At 40.6% G+C, this 26,747-nt stretch overlaps 3 protein-coding genes across 6 annotated transcripts; 1 reads left to right on the forward strand and 2 right to left on the reverse strand.

Annotated features, from left to right (window-relative positions):
* Positions 1-304: 304 nt before the first annotated feature.
* Positions 305-6,249, reverse strand: LOC120784007 (mucin-5AC-like). The gene is made up of 9 exons (XM_040117414.1): positions 6,162-6,249; positions 3,517-4,172; positions 2,178-3,387; positions 1,987-2,042; positions 1,768-1,863; positions 1,238-1,397; positions 977-1,059; positions 754-855; positions 305-562 (listed from the first exon to the last, which is right to left on the reverse strand). Exons 1-9 carry the CDS (start codon positions 6,187-6,189, stop codon positions 305-307), a joined length of 2,649 nt encoding a protein of 882 aa, XP_039973348.1. The 5' UTR covers positions 6,190-6,249.
* Positions 6,250-12,284: 6,035 nt separating this feature from the next.
* Positions 12,285-16,341, forward strand: LOC120784514 (CAP-Gly domain-containing linker protein 4). The gene is made up of 8 exons (XM_040118376.1): positions 12,285-12,462; positions 12,688-12,803; positions 12,929-13,013; positions 13,324-13,508; positions 13,591-13,687; positions 13,774-13,924; positions 14,629-14,868; positions 15,608-16,341. Exons 2-8 carry the CDS (start codon positions 12,732-12,734, stop codon positions 15,663-15,665), a joined length of 888 nt encoding a protein of 295 aa, XP_039974310.1. The 5' UTR covers positions 12,285-12,462; positions 12,688-12,731; the 3' UTR covers positions 15,666-16,341.
* A 1,240-nt stretch (positions 16,342-17,581) lies between these two features.
* Positions 17,582-25,066, reverse strand: LOC120783654 (ribonuclease ZC3H12A). 4 transcript variants are annotated; one of them, XM_040116774.1, is made up of 7 exons: positions 24,910-25,066; positions 23,306-23,752; positions 22,605-22,744; positions 20,135-20,203; positions 19,969-20,035; positions 19,688-19,794; positions 17,582-19,504 (listed from the first exon to the last, which is right to left on the reverse strand). In XM_040116774.1, exons 2-7 carry the CDS (start codon positions 23,674-23,676, stop codon positions 18,468-18,470), a joined length of 1,791 nt encoding a protein of 596 aa, XP_039972708.1. In that variant the 5' UTR covers positions 23,677-23,752; positions 24,910-25,066; the 3' UTR covers positions 17,582-18,467. The 4 variants fall into 4 exon arrangements, with proteins under 4 accessions (XP_039972708.1, XP_039972704.1, XP_039972705.1 ...); XM_040116770.1 differs by having other exon boundaries at positions 19,969-20,203; XM_040116771.1 differs by lacking the exon at positions 24,910-25,066 and adding an exon at positions 24,710-24,742 and having other exon boundaries at positions 19,969-20,203.
* Between the last annotated feature and the right edge of the window lie 1,681 nt (positions 25,067-26,747).

Here is a 26,747-nt window from a genome sequence, read left to right on the forward strand (position 1 = left end):
TGTACTTTTTCATTGAGAAATACTCTTTAAAGCCATTTTCATTGGTCTTGAAACAGCGATAAAATGTGATTCCGAAGTTTCAATAAAACAAGAATTTAAACCGACATTGTAACTGAGGCATTACATAATTTCATAACTATATACAGTATAATCACATATGAATATCACTGAGACAACTGGCTGTAAATGATTTGGTGTTAACCTCTGCACAGCTAAGCTTTATTTCTCGATGGGCTAGGAGTTACACAAAGCTCTGGTTACCTAATGACCCACACAGCAGCTGGGCAAGCTCATGCTCAGTCACTCACAGTATTAAAGTGATGGCAAGCAGGCAAAGTAAGCAAGCAATCAATTCTTTGTGAAGATGAGGACCTCTTGTGGCGAAAGAGGAGACATTCAGCGTACCATTTAACCATAGGCAGGAGGTCTTCATGGCCATGCAGCACTCTAGATGACATGGAGGTTGAGCAGTGGCCTTGCATGGGGTTTGGCCAGAGCAGCTGGCAATGCAGCCTGCTGTCCACTGGAACGTGGAGTCTCCCGGAACGGTCTCCTTTTTCAGCTGCAAAGGCAACAGTGAGTGAGAAAGAACAGGACCTATGAGTGGTTAAGAGTACAAATATGAGACGTACATTTAGAAATTCCGTATTCAGTGTTGCTAGGACTGTATTATATCAAGATTATAGATGTTGATGACATTTGTTATACATTGTTGAATTTGGAGCATCTTGTCATTATTTTTGTGGTTCTCACCTGACAGTGTTTGTGCGAGGGGGAACATGTTTGGAGCGCTGCATTTTTAAAAACTGTGTAGCAACCTTTGCCAGTACATACACCTTGATGGCATTTGTTTCCCTGAAAAAAACAAAACAAAAAAACAACAACAACACAGAGAGACAATTTTTAAATATCTCAGACAAGTTGACCAATATTAACATGTCAGCACACACTCATACACACAGCCTTTTGTCCTTACATTGTTTGCTGGACTGGTGGCAGTCATTGTACTGACTGGTTTGGTTGTTGTTGTTGTTGTTGTTGTTGTTGTTGTTGTTAATACTAAAATCATGTAAAGAAAAGAGTAAAAATATTAAAGAAATTGCAAACTTTAGACTTAAAGTGTATGCCTATAAACAAGCAGTCACGACTCATAAAATGAAATGAAATTTAATTATTTTATCAATTATGAGAGTCGTGAAGCGGGAAGCTTAAAGATCAAAAAGATGCGTCTGTTTACCTGTGGTTGTTTTCATCATCATGGATACAAAACTGCCTTCGAGGCAGCCAGTAGAATTGCAGCAGTTCACAGAGCAGTTGGTCTGAGAGGTGTTGACGCAGCTATCAGCACAAGAGGCGCTACAGCTAACAGTGTACCACATGTCCGTCTGCCTTATTAGCTGGTACAATGCATAATGACATGTTTTAATTTCCCCTGCTTTTCCTTTTTTCTATAAATGTCACTGACTATTATTATAATAAGATCTATCGTATAGACAGTAAAAGTGTAAAGTACATAAAAAAGGATTATTCCCCTTTACTTTTAGTAGTTACTTACAGATACAATTCCATCTTTCGAAAGCTCAGTTGCTCAGCTGGATTACTACTGAAGTACAACATTTGCTGTATATTTTGCTGTATGTACATGTCAGGAAATACATAGGTTGTAATGCATTTAAGGAAATTTTATTATAATTTGTTAAGGACAACGCATCAAATAGTTTTGTTTGATGGTTCAAAAGGTTTTGTCAATGTCATTTGCCTCCCTACCTGACAATAGGCACCAGCAGCACATGAAGTGGCATTCTGACTGGTGTACATTGTGTAGCAGTATGAGTAGTTACAGATGAATGAGGGGCAGTTTATCTGTGTTTGAGAGAGATGAAAGGTACACGATGAAGATGAGAGACTAAAGGAATGAAAAAGAAGGTGGGATAAACGAAAGCTGCAAATACAGCAATACACTTCTCTTTAATGAGGTGGACTTGCCATACTCGTTGAGATGGAATTGGATGTAGTGATTCCATTCATACCAGGCATGCTACCTGTGGCATAAAGATGGATATCACGATCAAGGATAGGGGAAATCAGATAATTAGCAATATTTTTCTTTTATTTACATCGAAAAAAAGACTGGAAAGTTAACTGAAACATCTTACTATTTGGTGAAAAAAACATACCAGTGGAGTTTGATGACTCGTTGGTGGACATCATTGAGGTTAAAGAACCAGCACCTGGCATCATGGAGGATGAACTGGTCCCACTTGGGGTTGTCATGTTGGTGCTGGACTTGGTCACGGCTATTGAACCAACTGTAGAGGAGGCAGAGGTGGTTCCTGAATTAGTAGCACTAATTGAATTAGAAGAGGTCATAGAAGTTGAAAATGCAAAATTGGCAGTGGTTGTTGTGCTGGTGGTTTTGGGGAACTGAGTAGTAGCTGTAATTGCTATGCCGGAGGTGGTTGTGGTGGTGGGGGATTGGGTGGTGGTGATTGCTATGCCTCTGGAGGTGGTAGTGGTGGTGGGGGATTGGATGGTGGTAGTTGTTATGACTCCAGATGTGATAGAGGATGTGGGGGACTGGGTGTTAGTGGATGCTGAGACTCCAGAGGTGGTGGTGGAGGATGACTGAGTGTTGGTGGTGGATGACTGAGTGGTGGTAGTGGTGATTGCTGTGCCTCCTGAGGTAGCAGAGCTTGCGGGAGAATAGGTGGTCGTGGAGGCTGAGTTTCCAGAAGGGGTGTTGGTTGTGGGTGGCTGGATGGTAATGACCGTTGGTATGCCTCCAGAGTTGGTAGTGGTGATGGGGGATTGGGTGGTGGTAGTTTCTATGACTCCAGATGTGATAGAGGATGTGTGGGACAAGGTGGTGGTAGATGCTGAGACTTCAGAGGTGGTGGTGGAGGGTGACTGAGTGTTGGTAGTGGTGATTGCTGCGCCTCCTGAGGTAGAAGAGGTTAAGGGAGACTGGATGGTTGTGTATGCTGAGTCTCCAGAAGCGGTAGTGGTTGTGGGGGGCTGGCTGTTGGAGGTGTGAGCTATGCCTCCAGAGTTGGTAGTGGTTGTGTGGAATTGGGTGTTGGCAGTTGCTATGCCACCAGAAGTGATAGAGGTAGTGGGGGACTGGGTGATGGTGGATGTTGTGGCTCCGGAATTGGTAGTGGTTGTGGGGGACTGGATGGTAGTGGTGATTGCTATGTCTCCGGAGGTGGTAATGGTAGTGGGGGATTGAATGGTAGTATTTGGTATGTCTCCAGACATAGTAGAGGGTTGTGTGGTGGTAGTGGCTATGACTCCAGGTGTGGTAGAGGACGTTGGGGACTGGGTGGTGGTGGATGCTGAGACTCCAGAGGTGGTGGTGGAGGATGAGTGAGTGTTGATGGTGGATGACTGAGTGGTGGTGGTGGTGATGGCTGTGCCCCCTGGGGTGTTAGTAATTGTGGGAGACTGGGTGGTTGTGGTGGATGCTGAGTCTCCAGCAGTCGTAGTGAAGGATGAGTGGGTATTGGTGACTATTGCTGTGTTGGTTGTCGTTGTGGGGGAATGGGTGGTGGTGGATGCTGAGCCTCCGGATGTTGTTGTAGTTGTGGTGAATGCCGTACCAACAAAGGTGGTCGTCATAAGGGACTGGGTGGTGGTTGAGGTTGTTGTGGCTCCAGAGGTGCTAGAGGTTGAAGGCTGGGTGGTTGCTGTGCTTCCAGAGGTAGTGGTGGTGGGGGACTGGGCGGCAGAGACTGATGTGCTTCCGGAGGTGGTGGACATGGTTGGGGATTCGGTGGTAGTGGTTGCTGCGGTTACTAAGGTGGTAGAGGTGGGGGGCTGGATAGTGGTGGTGGTTGAGGTTGTTGTGGCTCCAGAGGTGGTAGAGGATGAAGGCTGGATGGTTGTTGTGCCTCCAGATGTGGTGAGGGTAGGCGGCTGGGAGGTAGAGGCCCCTGTGCCCCCAGAAGTGGTGATGATAGTTGCAGATTGGGTGGTAGTGGTTGCTGTGGCTACAGAGTTGCTAGATGTGGGGGGCTGGGTAGTCGTGGTGGTTGCTGTGGCTCCAGAGGTCATGGCTGTGGAGGGTGGGTTGGCAGTGCTGGTGGTTGTTGTGGCTACGGTGGTGGCAATCGGGCTTCCTGTGGTTGATGTGGAACTTTGGCCTGACACTAATACTGCTGGCAGAAGCAGTCCTAATAGGAAGAGGCGCAGGATACCTGTGAAGTCTGACATTTTGGGAAACATTGTAAGAAAGTATGTATTTTACTGAATGGAAACTAAAATATATGAAATTATCTGCAGTTATTTAAGATTAGCTAGGCATTTTTCATAAGGTCAAGTAAAATAGATTTGTCCTACATTAGTTACCCTAAAAAACAAAAAAACAAACAAACAAACAAAAAACCTCTGGAATGATTTCTTAAAATTGCTGTTGCTTTGGAGTGAACTGGAAGGGTAATATTAGAGACTTTGTTGTCACGCTAGAAGGTTTGGCTCAAGGGATGGCATTGTCTGTCGGTCCGTATGTCCACTACTTTGGTCCAGGCTTACATGTCATAGATGAATTGCCAAGACTTTGTGCACCGACATTCATGGTCCCCATATAAAAAAAAACCTACTAACTTTGGTAGTTCCCTCACTTTTCCTCTACATCCACAAGTTTTACATTTTTTTGTTTTTAGTTAAATGTTTTGATAGCTACTGAATGGATTGCCATGAAACTAGATACAGATGTTCATTGTGCCAAGAAGAAGAATCACATTTACTTTGTTGATCATCTGTCAAAGTTTTCACTTTTCCAGTGAAAAATCTTTACATCTGCTTAAAATATTGCTTGAAAAATTTTAGCCATGCTTGCTGCATGACTTAAGTAGCTCAACAACTATTGAATGAATTGCCATGAAATTTTGTACAAGTCACAATGCATCGTATTCATTTTGGTGGTACTTTGTCTCTAGCTCCACTGCAGGGATTCCTGGCACAACCTTAAGTACTTCTAAGGGGCATGGAGAACGGAAAAAAGTCTGAAGAAGTCAAAATTTCAGCAAATGTTAGTATGCCAACACGCTAAACTAAGTCCTAGCAAATTATACCTGCTAAACATCTGCATGATGGCATTGTCTTTGTGAGCATGTTAGCATGCTGATGGTAGCATTTTGCCTAGAGCACCACTGCGCTTAAATACAGCCTCACAGGGCTGTAGACTCTTAGTCTTGTTATGCACAGTGTGCCATATGAAGAAAAATAACATAATTAAATTCAAGCATCAAAGGTCTTGGCATGGAGTATGTGCTTATCTAAGCATGCATACTTGTATAGGTGTGTGGCCACATGAGCAGCGCTGGTGCATAGTAACCATGCCAACATGCATGTGTCCTCTCTTTATTCATTAGACAGCTACAGTATGAAATCTTTGCTTTTGGAACAGTGGCAATGGAGACCCAGAGTTTCCGTGGTGCTGTCGGCATTTTTTTCTTGACAAAAACCTGTTTTGTGACTAGGACTATATATTATTTACAAGTTTCATCAACTAATGCATTATGCACATGGCAGAGAATTTACACATTAGATGAAAATTGATTTATGTAAGATGATTTGGATAGAAAACATCAACCAACAGACATGTCACTAAGCAGAAGAAGTTTTAAGTTTTGACCACATAACCATGTTGACCTATCTCTCAAGAAGACCCGCACTGCAGCACATACCAGTACATACAAGTTGACAAAATCCTGACAATGAAAATATTACTGTGCTTTTACAGACTTAATATTGCCATTCTTATTTTCAGATATTGTAATTTTACTATGGTTAATTCTGTCGCCTTGGTACATTTGACATCTATTGCATGTCTGCTCGTCCTGAAAGAAGGATCCCTCCTCTGTCTTCTGACTTATCTTTCTTTTTCGTGTTTTGTTTTTTTGTTAAATGTTTTTCTTTTTTTTTGGTCGTCTTTACTGATGTGAATTTTGGGGCTAAGGTTAACGGCCTTGTAAGCTGTACGGCTTGTAAAACCCTTTGAGAAAAATTCGTGATTTTGGGCTATATAAATGAAGCTGACTTAACGTGACAGACAAGATTGGTTGAAATAACAGACTGACTGTTACGACGATGCATCTCGGAGAGTCAATGTGTATGTGACCACTGACAGTGATTTTAAATAAGAGAATAGACACTGATACCTGAGTCTGGTATGCCGGTGGAGGCCATTATCACATTGGTAGAATGGAAGAGAGCTCGTTGTCCAGCCTGTAAATAAATCACGTCTGTCAAAATCCTGGTAAAGGGAAGGGTAAAACATACAATTAATGTGAGTGGACATCTGCAGGATGTTCTGCTAAGTCCACAAGGTTTTGTTCAGACATAATGACAAATATCTGCTAGCAAAACAAACTGAGCAATAACAAACTTAATTTGCGTGCTCACAAATGATCTCTGTGATGCATGGTAATGTGGGCACTGTTCAAACTGTTTACCCGTGCTAATAGTTCTCTGGATTACTGCCGTGCTCATTCCTTGTAACCCGCCCGGGCAGTTCTTTTGATCTGTGGGAGCTAACTCATCTGTGGTCTCCTCTCTTTACAATCCTCTAATTGTTCCGGGGAAACTGATCTCATAATTGTTTGGCTGAGTCACAATACAAGAAACTGATCAATGTGAGATTTAAACCTGCACTTCAGATTTTTTTCCCCACATTTTTACACACAGTCTCTCACATCATTGGCACCTATAAGCAATCTTTAGTAATGGTCCCCTCCTCATAAGATCATTCCCGCTAAGATTAGATTTGTATAGTGACACATCATTATATCATAAGTGTCTCTGTTTACAATGGTATATCAGTGAACACAATTAAAATGTGTTTGTTCCTCGAACAGTCCCCTTGGGAGAACTGCTAAGCGGCATTGCTTGTTTTTTCCCCTCTCCCTTAGATCCCAGCACGGCCTCCTAAGGGCTCTACACCCTGGAAACTGAGTGACAACACAAGCCATTTTGACTTCCAGGTCAAAATGCTGAGTTTAATTGGAAAAGTTTAGATTTCTAAAGGATATTCAGTTTGATATATAGTGCACCAAGGGGTGTGTCCAGGTGCTCCATGTTTCAAATCATCCCCTCCTGTGCTCCATTTTCATCATGTTTTATAAGTGAAGCAAGACTGACTTCAAGGTCTAGTTAAAATGATACCAAAAGGAACCCTCAACAGTATCACATTCTGTGAATATTCAGCAATTTCAGAAAAGACATTATCTTCATAAGAGAATAAATGGCGTCTGTATGTTACAAGAAAGGAGGAGATACGACAAACAGAAAACCTGGCAAAATGTTGTAAATAATTTTATATTTAGTAGAATGGGTTCATTTTATGAATATAATACCTTTACTTGTTTTTGAGACTGCAAAAATTGAACAACACAATTACAAGTTATCTGAATAGGGAAAAAATGATGTAAATGATATTATAAAAAAATAGAATAAAATTCTCAGATTAACTCTCTAATAGACTAATATATATTTTAACTAGGCAAGTTCATTCATACTTATCAAAATAATTGTTAGTGATTGACCTATTCATTAAATAACATATTACTAATGAATACATAAAATAACATTTGCAACAGAAATGTCAAACATAACAGATACCACAACATTCCCCTGCTGTATCATTCACTGGCTACAATGGTAACCTGCATCACCTTGTGATTCTCTGTGCACAAATATCAAATTTCCAATAAGTGGAATTTAAATCATGCTCAAAAAATTCATCATTTAAAATCAGTGATGTTTATAGTGAAGTCCACTCACCTGCTGTGAACTCTGCAGGGTTTTTTTCATCAGCCGAGGTTGAAGTGAATGAGCTCTTTCTCTCTCTCTCTCTCTCTCCGTCGTTCCCTTTCTCTGTTGCTCTTTGTCACCGCCCTCCTTCGCTTCCTGCTGACAGCACATTAGTGGCAACGCACTAAGTGGAAACTCTCACCTGCACAGCTATACTAGCGTGAGAGGAGGAGACTAAAGGCCTTCTGTTGCTGGGTGGGTCTAGAGATGCCCCAGAGTTGATGTGGTAATGATGCCCGGACAAAAAAATTGTTGTATTTTGATAGCGATCAGGTTAAATTAGGGCAATATGTGTAAAAATTGAAAGCACTTGTTTCACAATCATCCCCTTATTATAGGTCAACCCAAGAGAGATCAAATTATATAATTATAATACTTAATTTAAAAATGCTGATTCAGTGCAACTGCAACGAATTATTAAAAATATAATATTTAGCAAAACTGTGCTACATTAGCAGGTGAACAAATACTTTAATTACCTTTCTTACCCTCAGCTATCAAAATATCTTTTAATACATTTTTCCTCTGTGTCAGTTTAACATAGAAGAAGATATTATATTACAATGTGCTGCGGTGTTAAGTTGCTATGATGAAGGTTAACTAAAACTGTGTACCCAGCAATTAAAGATTTACTAAAATAACTCAGTGGATTAAAGCCTTTGCTAGCCTATAAGAGTACAGGTGAGATTTCAGTGCCTTGTGAGGCTGATTGTATAGGGAACCTCCTGGTTTCTGCTCAACACAATGTGAAATCAGACCCCCGCTCTCTGCCAGCCATAAAGCCCCAACGGACTACAATCGCCTCTTTGTGGCCTCAAGAACATAGAATTCTTGGGCATGACACAAAAGGCACTTGCACAATTCAGGTGACAGATTTCTTCATGGCAGTTGTATAAAACACATACATTTTTTTTGCAGTGTATGGATAATTCAAAGTATTTCCTTCACACTCTAAGATATGCGAGAGTTAGGGTGTTATTTAAAAAATTCTAAATTGGGGGGTAACATCAATTCTGAGTTTGGATCGTATTTGTTGTATACATATTATGCTCATTAATGGGCTTCTCTTCAGGCAGTATATGTGCTGATATGCTACATACTATATCACACTAACTGTAGATAGTAATAAAGTATAGACTATGTATCCAAAAGTTTTGGTCAGCATCATCTGCGCATTATTGCTTTTACTAGTAAAGCAAAAATAACAGTTTTTTAAAAATGCCTTCTGCAAGATTTCATTAAAGGATAGTTTCACATTTTTCAAGTGTTCCTCAAAAAAACACGGACATGTCCATTTGTAAAATTGAAAGAGTTACCTGTAGCTGTAGCAATTTTTCTTCTTGTCCATTGTAACATTGTCCGACTCACAATGGACAGTTTAAAAAAAGAGGATCAAATTTGATGCAGCAGAACCAGAGATATCCTCTTCTTTTATTATCCCACTGCAACTCAACTATCGACGGTTCAATCAGAGACTCTGGTGTGTTATGCTAGTAGTGACCTATGTAGCCTCAAGGCCAGGTTTATACTTCTGTGTAGGATTGACGCAGACCCAATGCCGTAGCCTACACAAGTGGCCTACACCGCGGTGAGCATTTGTACTCGTGTGCTGGTGCGTCTGCATCGCTGTTGCGATTACACTGCCAAAACGGTGGTTGGGGAAGGGTGAATTTCCTGTGCTTGCCCGGCCACTGAGAGACATGAAAAACCAAGCGGACCATCATACTTGTTGCAGTCTGCATCGCCAAGACATGTAGTTACATTTCTAGGGAGGCGCACATCAGGCTACGGCATAGACTATGGCACAGGGTACCTCCAGTTTTTAAATTTTCAAATCTTCAGCTCCAACCATGCTGCCATCAGGAGCTGTCGCATGACATCCCCACTGATGCTTTAAGGGAGCTGGATACATTGCCACCGCTCAGCTTTGCTGCCAATTTTTCCCAGTGGCCACTCATGGTATTGCAACAAACAATCCCCCTGCAGCCCAAAAAGTATTTTGCCCCTAGGCCACCAAAGGGTGGTTTTTACTCATTTCTATTATCAATTTTTAATCCCTGAAGGTTTTATATTTGTAAAACTTCCCCACTTCCCAGAAAAGAGAGCTTTATTTTTGTGACGTCATCCCAATGTAAAGTCTATGCGCCGAGGGGGGATGCGCGGACAGGACCAGTGGGGGATGGACATTTGCAAAGAGCTGCACAATGCAGAAGCAAACCCGGAAGCTGGAAAACTTTTACTAATAACTCTTTCTCAATGCCTAGCTATACTGTGCTGGTCACCCTGATGTTTATCAAATAGATAGATGGTCGTTACTGTCCCAGGGGGAAATTTGTTTACACAGCCTGCAAGTTATCCATAAATTCTGTACATCTTCACATATGCTTACAAACAATGCAAAGTATACAGTGTACATGTATACACTCATATAGGAAACTAATCTCCTAGCCCAGTATCTTTGTGTATACCAAAATGAAGCACAAATTTTACTATCTCCTCATATATTCCCATGTAAATATCCCAATCATTTGCATGCTAAAGATGTACTTTACGTCAGACAATATTGCCAGACACCAAGATGCCACAAACCCACAGTCAAATTAGAGACTGTAAGAAAATTAGAAAAACTGAGACATCATTGTTATCATTCAAAGTTGACTCTAGCTTTACTGTTTGGTTGTTGTTTTTTTTTGGGTGTGTTTACAATGTGTGTGTAAGGACATGACTTGAGATGAGAGGTGAGGGTTTTTCCGACTTTCTGAATGCAGACTACAGACATACGCACCACACTAAATAGGAGCTCAACATGTCAGGACTAAATTTATACGCCTTTCACATACAGCAATTAACCACGTTGATATAAGCTTTAGACTCAAATTTCATTTGAATGCCCAGCTTTACTTTGAAACCAAACACTGTTGTACTGTATAATCAATAGAATAATAAACTGGGAAAAAACGCTGCCCCTATTCATACTTGATTTCCTAAGAGTGAGATATATCATGCAGTGGTTATGGCTGAACAAACAGCTCTTCAGTGCTGTTTCTGACCAGCACCCTCCAGAGAAAAGTAATATAAACTCATTTCTGTATATGAAAACAGACAAAACCAAGTCAAGAAGGTCTGTTTGACTCACAAAACTTTGTTTGGCATTTAATATTTGTAAAATACAGAGGCTCCAGAGGTTTAAATTTGTTTTTGTTTTCCATAATAAAAGTGTGGGTTGCAGTCTCTTTTCTATCATTTTACTGGGCGATGGCATTATTATTGTAGACCTTCTGTGCTACATAATACACTGTACAGTGTGTGACTGCCATAATCTTAACTGCGTAAAACATACATTTTTGGTTCATTGTGCCTTTTTCAGTGCCATTGTTTCAGTTCCTCAAAACTTTCGAATATATTTTGTTGATGATATCCAAAACCACATCATGAAGAATACATCGCTATGAATGGCAGATTTGCATTGCCTGGAGGAAATACTGAACAGAGGGCACAGTGTCCATACACAGCAAAATTAAACGACGTTAGGTGATGAGGGCCGGTTAGTGTAAATATAGTGCAGATTGCACATAGTAGGACAGTGATACACTTAGGTTTTTTTTCGGTTCATGATCCAGCACTTTGGAATACAAAACCGTACAAGAATAAACTTCCAGCTTTCAGCTCTAATTTGAGAGTGAACAAATTGTGCCCGATGCACCCTCAGATTTCTGTTCTTGGTTTACAGGAGTGGAACAGAGCATGGCCTTCTGCTGCTGTTGCCCATCTGCCTCAAGGTTCGACGAACTTTGCATTCTGAAATGTTTTTCTGCTCACCACAGTAGTAGCTGTTATCTGAGTTGTTTTTTTGTTTTTTTTTGCACCATTCTGAATAAGCTCTAGAGACTGTTGATCCCAGAGGATCAACTGTTTCAGAAACACTCAAACCAGCCTCTCTGGCACCAACAATCATGCCACAGCGAGAGTCACTAAGATCACATGCGAACATTAACTGAATCTGCATAATTTTATGCATTGCACTGCTGCCACTTGATTGGCTGATTGGATAATTGCAAGAATAAGCAGGTGTACAAGTGTTCCTAATAGAGTGCTAGGTGAGTGTATATATATAAAGAATAAAAAATTTGATAAAATTGAGTGTTAGCACTTTAACCTCATAGTCATGGTTTCCTCCAAAAAAAAAATGTAGTTTTTGGAGGTGCCAATTATAAAAAATAAAAGCAAATTTTTGGCGAAAAATTTGTTTAATACTTCCTCAGCTCTTACAGTTGTCTGTCAAAAGACAGACACAACAGATGGATGCTGACACTGAATCCTCCTTCCTCTAACAGGGTTAACAAGTGCACGTGGAGTCTTATTCACATCGTTTATAGATAAGGCTCCGTAGAACAAATTAAGCTGCCTGGATGCAACTGGACTGTGTTATCGCATGACTAAGAAGATTAGAAAAGATTTACCTACCCAGCAGTCGTCAGCAGCACTGCTCACAAAGGCTTGGCGCGTAGCAACAGGTCAGTGAGCTCTGTTCACCACATTAGCATTCGCCATGGACTAAGACAGAGACCTATTGAGCAGCAATGGGAGCCACCAATTTCTTATGACCTCACATGGGTTTCCTCCCAATCTACAGTTGAGCTTCTGGCAAAGGTCAGTATCCAGCTCTGTCTGTACATTTCCCAACTGTTAGCTTCCATCAATGTTTATGTTTTTTGTATGTGTTTGTTTGTGTGTATGAGGTCACAGCATGGCAGCATCCACCCACAGATGGCATAGCCTATTTTCTTTAGCACTCTACACCTGATCCCCTGGACTCATTATACCACAGTGTAGGTCATGAATACTCTTAAATGTAGAGATCCAATATCATTTCAGCCATACTACTTCACCCCTTTATTGGGTGAACATGCTTCGACACGATGGCTTATTTCCTGTGGACTTTGTTTACATGGACATTCAAGGGGATACTGTGCACCTGCAGGTTCCTTTGGGTGAGTGTATGTTCCTGGACATTTGTCATTTGTATTAAATTTTGGATATCTCACTGATAACAAGTTTTGATAAGGGTTGATATTGATAGTGAATATGCAATGAGTCATGTTTATTTACCTTGCAGATATGCCCATACAATGCAATCAAATTCTTGCCGAGGGAACAACACATTAAAGAGGTGACAAGCCGAGAGCTGAAACAACTTGTGGGTAAGGATCTCAAAAAATCTAAAAAGATACAAATTGAGTACCAAAATCTTTACTTTCAATTAAAAAGACTTTATTTAACTGGTGTGGCTGGTTCATTTTTACAAAAGTAAATGAACTGTTATTAGGGAATAAAAATCGGCCTATCATGTCTATCAGGGTTAAATGTAAACTAACAATAAGCTGTAATGTTTTATCTGGTTTACTAGGACAAAGGTCTATCTGCATCCTACTGTAAATCTACTTTACAAGTCTTAAGCATGTGTGTAAGTAGAGATATGATGTGATGACCTTATTTGACTTTGTGCATCAGGTTTTGAAAGTAAAGGGATTGTAGCCATACCAGGTAGCCCTGACCGTACAGCTGCCCTTCATAAAAGACTGACCAAAACTGAGCGAGAGATCCTGTCACTCAAGACTAGGATTGTCTGTGAAAGAGCATCATGGGAACGGAGGTTTTCAGAGCTACAAAGAAAACAGGAAGAGCTACGTAATCAGGTGTGTTTGTGAATGTGTGTGCGGGTGGGCTTAAGGTTGTGTTTATGACTTCATTGATTTTAACTTGCCTCCTTCTCCTCAGCTAGCCTCTGAGGCCGGAGTGTTGGTGAAAGTGGTCAGTTGTGATGACCAGGGAGAGTCAGGAGTGGACAACGGAGAAGTGTTTGAGGAGTGCTCAAGTAAATGGCAATAATATTCTGAAGTTTTCATACAACCAAGCCTTTGAATTTAGTAATGATTCCAAGTGCTATTTTCTAATAAACAGGTGGTCTCTCAAGACAGATGTACCAACACAGAGGGTCTGAGGTGTCATCAAGAGGTGACACCTATGCGAGCAGTTTGTCAGGCAGCCAGTTATCCTCATCTTCAGCACTGAGCTCAAGACCTGCTTCCTCCTCCTCATCTTTAACCACTAGGTACAGCGAGTCTGTATAGCAAACATGAAGCCACAAGCAGCAGCTGATTAACTTAACTTAGCACTGGAAACAGGTGGTAACAGCCATCCTTGCTCTGTCCAAAGGTAACAGAGTCCGCCAGCTCAATAATTAACATGTTAGATCAAGCTTAATTTGTAAGAAATGAAAGACTAAAAACAACAATTTGCTGTTTTATGTTGGGTGTATATGCCGGACTGAGGGAGCATTATCTTCCTGGAGTCTGCTCCCAGGCAAGAAATAGTAAGGCACAAAACCCCATGTAACACTTTGTTTTTAGTCTTCATTTTTTGTATGAATTGACTGAGAGAGCAAACAAGATATATAGTATTTATTAGCAAGCTTTGGGGGTGCTGGTAGATGGGTTATTTTCTTACCTTTGAATAGAGCAAGGCTAGCTGTCGACAGTCTTTATGCTAAGCTCAGATAAACTGTGGCCGGTTGTATTAACTGTACAAATGTGAAAGTGGTACCAATCTTATGGCATAACTCTCTTTTCAAAGCGAATAATTGCATTTATGCACTGGTTTACAGAGTTAGTAAAAGAAAAATCACCCTCCATTTATGATGTAGTATCATGTTGGAGACAACAGTTGTGTCTAAAGCTGTCAATTAAAGTCTTGTGGAATTGACCATAGTCATCTCAATCTTTGTTGTGTTACTGATTGAATCGTCTCCTCTTTCAGTGTGAGATCATGGAGAACGTCCCAAGGGCCTCACCGGGTTTTTGTCCCCCACTCCCCCATGGACCTGCAGCTAGGTCACATGGTTAGGATCATGCTGCCGTCTGGACGGATCAGCACAGGAACTATTCGTTTCCTGGGCTACCTGCAGGGGGAGGCAGATCTCCACCTTGGGGTGGAGCTGCAGACACCTGATCGTGGATTGCACGATGGCAGCCACAGGGGACACTGCTACTTTGAATGGTAAATGATCTAATTTCCTTACTGCGTGATCAAAAGCAACATGTTGCTTCTTTAATATGTCTCAGGATGTGCAATCTGACATTTAAAGTTCTACTGGGATTCCATTCAGTGTTGCTTTACAGGGATAATTTCACGCCTTTTTGAAAAGGCAATTCAAATGCTTCATATAAACCTAACAAATCACTTTTAAATGTGTGGTTTGGAAGTTGCTACTGTTCCGATCATAAATCACAGCAGATTTATACAGTACATACATTAACTTTCCATCTGATATTAAATTGTGATTCCTAAAGCATGACTTAAAAATATATAAAATTACATAATAGGGTTTCTGCTAATGTAGGCACAACAGTCATTAGGTACTTAACAGTCAAACAGTGCCTCTAGATATACTTGGACAAATCATGTTTACTTAGTGACAGAGCTGAATATGCAAATCTCAGGCTGAGGTTAATCTCAAATGACAGCATTTAAGAAGTGAAGCGTGAACTTCTGATGTGAGACGTGAACTCATTTGCAGTGCCTACAGCAATGACAAAGATTAGTTTTTGTGGTTTCTGCGGCTTAAATCTAATCTTTCTTTTCATTATCACAGGTAGTGAAATTAAATATTTATCCTAAAGGTTAAACATGTGAAAGTGTAAATGTCATATGTATTTTTTCTGTTATTTTCATTTTCCGTACAAGTTTAGTTCATTTATTCAGTTTCAAATTTTAATTCAATTTCTGTCCTTTGCAGCAAGCCTGGATATGGTGCCTTTGTACCATTCCACAAACTACTGATGGCCTGGGAATGACAAAAATTCATGTATCATTCCAAGTTTACCATGGAATAGAAGACCAACTGAATGAAGAACAGTAGTTACACTCATGGATCGGATATCTTATTATAATGAGGAACATTTTTGTATCACGGTACAAGCCTGAAAATATCTATGTTATGTGTGTCTTGTGTGTGACGAGACATAAATTGAATTGCTATTCACAACAAAAATACCATTTCAACAAACATAGTTCCATGACACTGTGTGAGGCTTGGGCAGACAGTAATGTTACAGTTGCAGAATGCAACTGCTGGTCTTTCTTTGAGCAAGCCGATGTTCTAGTCTGCCCACAAAACAAGCAGAGAAGTGTCTTAGTAGCAGAACTTCAAGCACAAGGTCAGGCTTGGCAAAAAAAAACAAACACACTTAAATGTGACAACTGTAGGTGTTAAAAACCTGTTGAGCACTGTCAACAAAAAACATTTTTCTTGCTCTGACAGTGACATTCAAATATTAGCCTAAAGGGATTTTTTACTCCAAGCAAATATGACCATGACTGTAAGCCTTTTACACACCTGTCAAACGTAGCATAATCTGTCTTTACCCACCACCAACAAATTTACTCCATGATAGAGTGATGCAATTGCACAATATTGCCAAGTGTAGTAGACAAATTACTGTGAAAAGCCTCAGTACTCCCATATATGATCAATAAAACATTCAGGAAAACCTTAAATCTTTAACTGAATTACTTGTTTTTCTTTTACAAACCAATTAATAGTATAAGACAACATACACCACTCGTATGAAACTTGTACAAGTTCAATATTTACATTCAGTCAAATACAGTCAATTTTGCTGGTAATGGCTATGTTAATGTTTGCCATGATTACACAAACGCTGTTGTGTCTTCCTCTGCAAATGGTCTGTCTGATTTCACATTTTTGAAATAGTCAAAACAGCTAAGCAACAGTCAAAAGTAGGCATTGGGCTCCTTGTAAAACACAAACTTAGACAACAAATAATGAAAATGTTGGGTAGTATCTGCAATTTAACTTACTTTAAAAGAATTTTCTGGACATATCACAACATTGCCATGTGGTCAGAGTGTCAAAGAAGTGAGGCCTGCAGGAGATGCAGATGGAATTTGTGTTGTTTTCTTTTCAGTCAAAATAAGAATAAGAGTCTAGAGTAATGCTAGCAGCTCTGAGGCTAAATGCTCACTTCAGCAAGCAATCATGCTCAGTGACAATACTAGCACGTTAATGTTTAGCGGGTATATCATTTACCTTCTTTAGTCCGTCAGTTTAGCACGTTAGCATGTTAACTAGCACTAAATACAAAGTAAAGCTGAGGCTGATGGGAATTTTTATGGCGGCTGTAGAGAAAAAGTCCAGGGACCCCATTATGAGTGAATTTCATGGCAATTCAGTCGGATATTTCAGTCTGGACCAAAGTCGTGGACTGACCAACCGACCAACAGAACCTACGTTGCCATCCTTAGCGCCAGAAACACTCCGACAGAAATTCACAGGTCAGTTCTATTCTATTTTCTAGAAGATAAAAAAACAGTAACAGTAACTCCAGTAGGGCCAGATTCTTCACTTCACTTGAGCATTCAAACACAAACACAAACACACACACACACTGTACGCACACACTGGCTGACCTTTTCCACAGAAGTAGAACAAAAGGAGTTTCGGATTTGTTCAAACTTGCAACATCAGCTGCATTTTTCAGAAAAATGGCTGCAGTGGAGAGGTCTGTGCGTAGGGGAGACAACTGTACTTAACCGATACTAGGAGGACCCAATACTAAGTTCCTCTGTTTCAGATAAACTTTGGAGACCTATTTACGGAAGCATTAGCTAAGCTCAAGAACGCCTAGTACGGCACTAACCTTATAAGTAACTCCAACTGGCACACATAAAATCTCACACAGTTTTTATTTCCAGTGACATGGTTTTTACTATACATGATTACAATTAAAGTTTATCTTACAGTATGCATTTACAGTAAGTGATTTGATTAATTCTGCATGTTAATGAGAACTAAATCCCATACTTTGATTGTCTTCTTTACAACTTTTTTCGATCACACAGTAGCCCAGATATGCGTGGTGTTACAGCAACACTTGCTCTTTGAATGAAACTGATACTGATTTACAGGAAACGGGTGATGACACACCAGCAAATTCCTTTCACTAGTGCCAGAGTCATTCTCTCAGTTTCCTTATTAGATTAGAATTAACTGTAAATACTATTTCGGAGTCAGGATCCTTTGCTGGATTGACAGCAAATGAATGCATTTGGTAGCCACAATATATTGAAATACACTCTGGCTACACCTCAGAGAGATAATATCCAACTGCAGGCTGTTGTGTAAAACTATAGGAACAGTGAAAGAATAAGTTATACTTAATAGAGCAATCGCCTATTGCATAGAAATTTAAAATAGATTATATTTGATACAATATGCATCAACAGTCAAAACTCTAGAAACTCAGTCATTACTGTTTTTGGTCTAGAGGCACTTTTCATCCAAAACATGGATGCCAAGGTTACATTTGACTACAGTGTCAATACAAATGCATATAATTCAGAACAGATTATTTAAACTGTTCATGAATAGGTAGGCAAATTTCACTTTCATTATGGCACACTACACAGAACAAAACATCAAAGCAACCTGTTTTAAAATCATTCAACTACAGACACTATAGAAGGTTCTAAAGAAATTATCTGTTTGTTATGACTGACATTTGGGCCATAACTGGGGTAAGCACAATTTATCATGGTATTTTTCTCACTGAAGAGATCGCAAGGGAAGAAAATCATCAGAATATCCCTCTCTGAGCCTTCAGGTTGAGAATCTTTGCAGCCAGTTTCTCCGCATCCATCAGATGTGGGAACATTTCCATGACTGTATCCACCTGGTGTGGGTTGAAGATGGCTTGCAGTTTCTGGCGGAGTTCCAACCTTTGTGGGTCAAACGCGGCGAAAGACGGCTGCTGTTGGCCCCAGGAAACGTACTCATGCCCTTCTGAAGAGCAGCAAGAGTTGTGGGAGTTAGAGGAATGTGCCGAAGAGGGGAGACTACATGAGGTCCTGGCTTGGGGCAGCCCCTGAAAGGGATCTGACCAGTAATTTTGCTCATAATGGGGTGCTCCTCTATAATGGAGATGGCTGGGAAGGCTGTGATGGTGTGGCACACATGCTGGGAACATGTGAGGAGGATAGTTGGGTTGACTCTTAGAGTCCAGGTTTCCATGAGGTTGTCGGGGAGCTGTTGAGGGCACCACACCGGAACAGCACCTACAGGAGTGGCTGGTGTTATTTTTCCCTAAATGCACTGAGGTGTGTCTGCGCGCAGTGAGGGCACTTTGCTGCTGGTAACTGAGCCCCTGGGAGTTGCTGAGGCAATGCGAATTATCAGAGTACTGGCTCTCAAAAGAGCCGAGACCAGAATCCAGGTACTCATGAGACATGTTGGCATAGTAATGACTGTGCACCGAGTGCAGCCCAGGCCAGTCTTTCTGACACTGGCCTCCTGTTACAGAGCAGGGCGTATGATTCAAACTGTTTCTAGTATCCTCCCAGTACAACACTTTATTTTCACTAATGTGACTGGGATGTGAAGAACTTTGCCCGTCTCTAATGAGCTCTGTGTTTGAGTCTTGAGGATGGGAACAGGCATTATGAGCAGGCCCAGTATCAGCCTGAAGCTGTCTGGGTGATAATCTGACATTTGTCTCGTCTTTTACAGTGGAAATCTGGGCTCTCTCTCTCAGTTCATCAGCCAAGGACAGGTAGGACTGGTTGGCTCGCTCTGGATGGTAAAACTTACATTTGATGCCGTAAGTGCACTTTTTGTCTGAGAAAAGCAAAAACACAAACACAAACACAAAAAGTTATAGGTCATCCCATTTGAGAAGCACATTTATTTTTTTCACAAAAACTCTAAAAGCGTGGAAAGTCTAATAATGCACCTGTAGTATAAAAATATGTTGTAGCAAAACAGTTTATCTTCTTTTTTTATGTGCTAATAGTATCTTACCATATGGACAGAGCTGCCTCTTCTGCTCTGTTGGCAGAGGCTTTTTCCTAAGGAAGTTGTCAAGACTGGGGCCATGGCGACCCAGAGGGTCATCAGGGGGCATGAACCTGGACAAAAAACAAAACAAATAACTGATCGTCAATTTCTTCATTTGCTTGTGACAAATCAGCCTAATTATGTTTCTCTCAAGCTGTAATATGCCCTCTGGAACCATATTCAATTTGATTCGTGGAAGGAATACGTGAAACATGCTCAGGCAGAAAAACAGTGTAACGTCTTACTTGTCATTCACAAAGGAGTACATGAGCAGCCTCTCCTCGATGCATTTTTTCCACTCAGGTCTTTCGCCTTGAAGGTCACGGTAGGTGTCGTTAGATACGATCACTCCATCCGACTCATATGCCAACTTGACAATAAAGCGGTCGTCATAGCAAACCACTCGCTTACCCCCAACTCGACGTGACGGAGTGAAGACGACTATTTTACGTTTTTCAAGCTCCATCAGCATGTGTTGATCTGAAAGTGCAAACAATCATGTCTGAGTCAGATCATTGTAGAGAGATAGTGTGGAAGAGGTACTACATACATACTAGAGGATGTATGTAAAGTGCATAGCTTTGTTATGTAACATGACATACATTTATCATTATCCTCAACTGCACATTCTAGCAATAACAACCACAGAGCTTAAAAAAATGCAATAACCATCATACAAAGCTCCCGTGATCAATCACGATAAACAAATACCATCATAGAAGGTATTACATCACTTGTACCAACGTCATTCACTGTCTCTATGTACATTTTATCATAATACTCTACCTACAAGATGAGTGAATGAAAACACAATACACACATTGTTAGTGCTTATTACACAATTAAAAGGCAAAAGAAATGAACCATCCAAGGGCTAAGTCACATGAAAGCCAGTCATGTTTCTAGTTGAACAAATTATTCACATACATTGCACTCAAACACTCAAAGGCACTTCTCTAACCAAGTACTTGTATTTTTCAGGGTGACTGTCTTCACTTAACCCCTTGCTGTAGATGATTGTCAGCACTTAACCATACCCTATGCTACACACTAAACTAGGTGTGGAAGTAAAAACACAGCTGTACTTCCTGATGGGGCTTTCCCAGGAATGACTGCAGGCTGATTTTTACTTCCTTGTTCGCAGATTGCAAATAGATCCCTTGGTTTTCTCCACCCAGGCAGAAGAGTTACTAAATCCTGAGAGCTACAAAGTGATGATGCATCAGTTTCAAAAAGACGGTCAACCCTTCCCGATATAGTCTTTGTTATCAGAGGTTAGGCGAGCATGACTCAGCGAGATGGCATAGTCTAGACATGATATTAATCTGCATTATTCAGATACAATCTGTACTGTATGCTACTGCCAGAGTACTATCAGACTATGATACTGTACCCACCTGGAAACTCTGAAATTCATACAGAAACCTTTTTTAATGTGTGCCCACCCTTGCTGTTGTCGTGGTTTCACACTGAAACATAGCTTGATAGTCAATTAGGTAAACCTCTGTTTCATAATCTTAACTGTATTGCCCACGCCTTTGGCATGAGTTCAGTAGTTCTGCCTTTGACAACACTGGAACATTATTTCACGGCTGATGTGGGAATGAATCACCAATACAGGAATACACATACCGACAGCTACAGTGTAGACCTAAGTGGTAGTCATATTCACATTTCCTAGTAAAAGAGAAGCTGTAGAGGAAGAAAAAAAAAAAAAAAAAAACGACTCCTGGCTAACTAAAGAAAGACTTTGAGATTTTTGAAAATATGCTTTTTCGATTTTGTTTTTTTAGTGGTGAGTTAGATGAGAAGATTGATACAACTCTCGTATGTGTATGTTATATACACGGATACAGCCAGAAGCTGGTTAGCTTATCTTAGCATAAGGACTGGAAAAAGCAGAAAACAACTAGCCTGGCTCTGTCCAACAGTTACAAAGTTTGCCTGCCAAGAAAAAGAGAAAGATGAAAACCCCTTTGCAAACCTGAAAATTTTTACCCTTTGGTTTTTGTAGGGATTAAACAATTGAGATATAGAGGTGATGGTAGGTGAATTGTGTTAGCTAGCTCTTTCCCTGTTCCCAGTCCTTGTGCTAAGCTAAGCTAACCAGATGCTTTCAGTAGCCTTATATTTAACAGACAGATACGAGAGTGGCATTGATCTCCTCATCTAAATCCCTGCCTGAAAGCGAAAAAGCGTATATCTGAAAATGTCAAACTATTTATTTCTTTAACATTAGATTAGAGTTCAGTAAAGACATCAAAGTGCGACCGTGGCAGATGCTAAAATCAGACTGCATAATACATAGAAGTGAAAACAGTTTCACTTCTACGCATTTCTTTCATCTGTGAAAATCCAATTAGATGGACTGCTTTTTCTTGGCTGGGAGTCCATGAGTGTGAAACATTTTGTCTGTGAAGAATGTGTTTGTTTAAAGCAGATGATTAATTCAATATCAGCTGTGCATATTGGCATCCATCAAGACTGGTACTTCTGCTTATGTGAAGTGCAGAGACACTCTTTCTTTTCCTTGAATCACCTGTATCTCAATGGTGAAAGGTCCAGTGCTGTTGCTATTAACTGAAAAAGTAGGCTAGTTAGCCTGGCTGACCGGCTCGCCACTCAAGGTGGTGGCTGCTAGGCCAGGGTCAAGCATGACCAAAAAAGAGATCAATGCCATTTCTGTTTGCACCACACCTTGTTATTTCTCATTCCGATTTACCAGTTTGCAAACCCTTTGTGAACAATGGGGATGTTTGCCTTTGCTTGCTTATGGTTTAGCCAATGAGACTATATCTGCTTTGAGTGAAAATGTTTGTGTGGCTAAATCTGCTTGATGAGAACGATCCGTCTGCTTGGTTGTGTATTCTTGTATCGTCACCTGTTATGGGGGCATCAGGTCTGGGCTGCTCTTTGCGCCAAGTGGGAACAAACACAGTAATGGTATTGTGACCTCTGTCCAGGAAAAAATTCACTGCCAGCTGGATGCCTCGGCAGGAGAACACCTCCTTGCTGCCATGACTGTAAAAAGATCGAGGTGATAGAAACTCAGTGCAAATAAATAATTGCTCTAAATACGATGAAAAGAAGCTGGAAAAATTCAGTCGATCGGTGTAAACATCAAGTTCCTTTGACAGAACCTTCCCCGTGGGTATTAATCACTGAACGTCATGTACTAACACTTCATATCTTTTGAGAGGCGGAGACTTTGAGGTGTGTGTCTAGAGTTTTCATATTTTAGCAGTGGCCTTCACAAAAACATGCACAGGCAGGGTGGTGAACGCCTTTTTAAAAAAGTCAAGTGACAAGCGATGGAGGAAAATGCACGTTTCAGGCTCAGAGTCAAATGGCAACATGGCAATGAGTGACGGCAGTTTGAAACATGTTATTTTATGGGTATTTTACGGTTCCCAGGTAGACAACACCAGTGTTGGTTGTTGATGGATGCAATAAATCTTTGTGTAGGTACATGTATTGGAAAAGCTCAGTAGTTCTAAGAAGCAAAACGTAGCAGCTATGAAAATTATGATTTAAGTTACTGATGATCCCATAAAAGAATGAAAACACTTGTTAAAGGATTACCTCATGGCAACATTGCTGCCGTCAATAACAACAGGCCTCAATTCTGTGTCTGTATTCTTTCGGTCCTTCAGTTGTGGAGTGATCCTGGGTCTTAGGGCCCAACTGGGGGGCAGAAGAGGGTCGTTTTGGCCCGTGCTCCTCTCATCACTGTCAGAACTGGACATGCCGGGTGCTGCGCTGGTCCTGCTTCTAACCAGCTCTCCGAGCACTGAGTTGGTGTCTGTGCAGAGCCCCAGCTTTCTCAGAGCAGCCTTCACCTCTGCTGAGGAGTAACCCAGTTTCCTGAAGAAGTCCACGCTGAGCTGGAACTCCTCGCTGTCTGGTTCCAGTAGGCCCGAAGCTGGGCTCTGGCTAGGAAGTACCTGATCCATCCTGGAGCATCTGGGCCTCTTTTCAGCTGCATAGAAGACGTATTAAATCCTCTTCGGGATGATATTCATGGATTGACTGAAAAGAAATGGCATTTGATGACGTTTAGCATCAAGATCTAAAAAAATCATCTTATTCCACACTGTCTGACACACTGTATTCTGAACTGACTCTTCATTGAAGCTGGTATGGTGTTTACACTAAGTAACAACATTCACACCCAAGACTCCAGGTTTTTTATGGCTACACCGTTACCTCAAACTGAAACAGTCTAAACGTCTTGTGCATCGTTTTATACGCATTTACCCCAAACTCAGCCTGACATATCTGGTATCTTTGGAATCTCTGAAATTGCCTGTAGAATTTAAAATTTGTTGGACAGCTCAGTTTGTAGTAACCTTTCCACCACGTGCTTGTTAAGGTGTTAAAGGATTTTCATAAAGTAACGGTACATATCACAGAGTTGGACTGACTATAGAGCTGCAGAGATTGGTCAATTAATCGATAAGTCGATCAACACAGAATTAATCATCAAATATTTTTAGAAATGATTAATTGTTTTAGTCATTTTTTTAGCAAAACGTCCAAATATCTGGTACTTCCAGGTGCCTATATGTGATAATTGGTTGATTTTCTTGCTCTTACATGATTGTAAAGTGAATATTTTTGGGTATTGGACTGTCTGGTGAGCAAAAACGAGACATCTGGTCACATCGTTATTTGAGTTGCTGCTCGAATCGCATTCACTTTAAGCACTTTCATTCATTACATTTAAACATTCACAAACAGACATCCGGTAAGTTTCATTAAATACAAACGTCGGATATTGCAATTCCTGTCAGCTGCCTGGTGTTCGTCGTCATATCTGGTAACCAGGAGTCAAAAATCAAATAAAAATAACCGGTTAAAGGTTATTTTAGCGCAGTAAGGTCTGATCGGCCACTCAGCCCAACTTTCGAGCCTCTGTCAGTTAAATGAAGAGGGCTTGTCATAACGGGAAGGGAGGCTTCTCGCACTGCACGGAAACTATGTCACCTGTGCGAAGATAGAGGCGAGCAACAAGCGTCCGTCCACTCAAGAGGGGGGGGGCAAAAACCACACGCTGGATGTGTACCTCTACCTGACACAGGTGACAAGTACAAGTTTCCAACGGGGCATTTTCCCAGCCCCACCGGCACGCGGAGAGGGTCACCGCCTCGCTCCTCATTTCTCGTCAACGAACCGACAAAACTTACCCCCCGCTGTTTTTTTTTTTTTTTCTCCCCCCTCTCGCTTTACTGTCCCACCTGTCCGCAGTAGTCACGTACGAGTCCCGCTGCCGTTCGCCGTCACCGTGGGCCAACTTTGACACGGATCCCTCTGCGTGGCGCCTCCCTCTCGGAAGAACGATCTCTTCCAGACGGGGGCGTGCGGAGTCATGACAAATTTGCATGTATCGCAGATAAGATAAGATGTTCCCGTTTCCCGTGGCTTTCTGTCAGTCACATTGTAGCAGACCAGTTTTTTTTTTTATTCCTTTGTTTCACGTATTCTTTGTTGTTGCTGCCTTCGCTTCAGAGATTTTACTCGAATTTAGTGGCAGTGAAATTAAAGGGAGGGAAAAAAAATAAAATCCATTCTTCATTTGCTGTAAGGTTAAACTATGAACCGTAAAGCATTATTGCCATAGCAATAAATTCAAATCAAGCTACTTTATTTATTGAGCACATTCACTAAAAATAAATATTGACCAAGTGAAAAAAAAATAGAAAATCTGTTTGACCACTTAAACGAAAAAAAAAAAAAAGAAAAAAAAAAAGAACGACAGAGAGATATAATGTAATGTATAAGGATTGTATTAGGGTAAAATGAGGGAAGTAAAATAGTAAAGGTGTGTCTCTGCCTATGTGCAGTAAGGGCTGTCATTTGTCATCTCCCTTTCTTCTGGTTTTGGAAATACTGCACAACAAAAGCTTGAGAGGTACATTTTTTTGACCCTGGACAAACGGAGAAAATATCTGGATGATCCAATCAGAAGATTCTTGCGATGAAGCCTTCGTTAGTTTGGGGCAAAATGTAAAATTGGTGATGGTTTTTAAGTAAAGCTAAAAGCTTGAGACCGGAACGAGGCCTCTGTCATTTTTTGGAGTGACCTTACTCTTATATGTATTGACTATGAGTGGATCTCCTCATATAAAATTACATTTTCTGATCATTATAAAATTGAAAAAGAAAAAAAAAAAAAAAAAATCATTTGTGGGACAAGCTGCCCCCTGGTGGCTTGTGGACAGAATAACACCTGCAGTCAGCTCATTTTCTGATAAAGTTACCAGCTTGTTTGCTGGTAGAGGAAAACCTGCAAAGTGAAAAATAAACCATCATTTAGTCATAGTCTGCTCTTTAAAGTGTAGAAAACAGTGACAGTAGTGAAATGTTTGTTATTTTGTTTCATTTGAGTCAGTGGTGGAAAGTGACTAAGTACTGCACGAAAGGACAATTTTGAGGTACATTACGTGAGTATTATTATTCTATGCTTCTGTAAACTTCAACCCTACTACATTTCAGAAGGAAATATTGTACTTATTACTCAACTGCATTTATTTGACAGCTTTAGTTACTAGTTTACAGTTTCATATGTTATACACTGATCTGCCACAACATTAAACCTTACTGGTTTTGATATTGTGGCTGATCGGTGTATGAAAAATACACCATCAACGAATAAAATCTGATGTAATTTTATAAATCACTCTACTTAATTACAGCCATTTTTATACAAGAGGCTCAAAAGTACATGGGAAAACCAACAATTATAAATATAAGGATTATTTTTTATACGTAGATGAAAATCCTTTGCTTTTCACTTAATGTCTTCAGAAAGTGAAAAGCATACTCACTTGGGTTGAGGACAAAGGACTGAATTGGCCACTGAAGAATATTCCATTTCTTTGCCTTGAGAAGCTCCTGCGTTGCTTTTGCAGTATGTTTGGGATCATTAGTCATCTGTACTGTGAAGCACTGTCCTATCAGTTTTGCAGAATTTGGCTGAACCTGAGCAGATAGTACGGCCCAATACACTTCAGAATTCATCCTG

This window comes from Xiphias gladius, chromosome 22, assembly GCF_016859285.1.
Source record: "Xiphias gladius isolate SHS-SW01 ecotype Sanya breed wild chromosome 22, ASM1685928v1, whole genome shotgun sequence".
Taxonomy (NCBI): Eukaryota; Metazoa; Chordata; class Actinopteri; order Istiophoriformes; family Xiphiidae; genus Xiphias; species Xiphias gladius.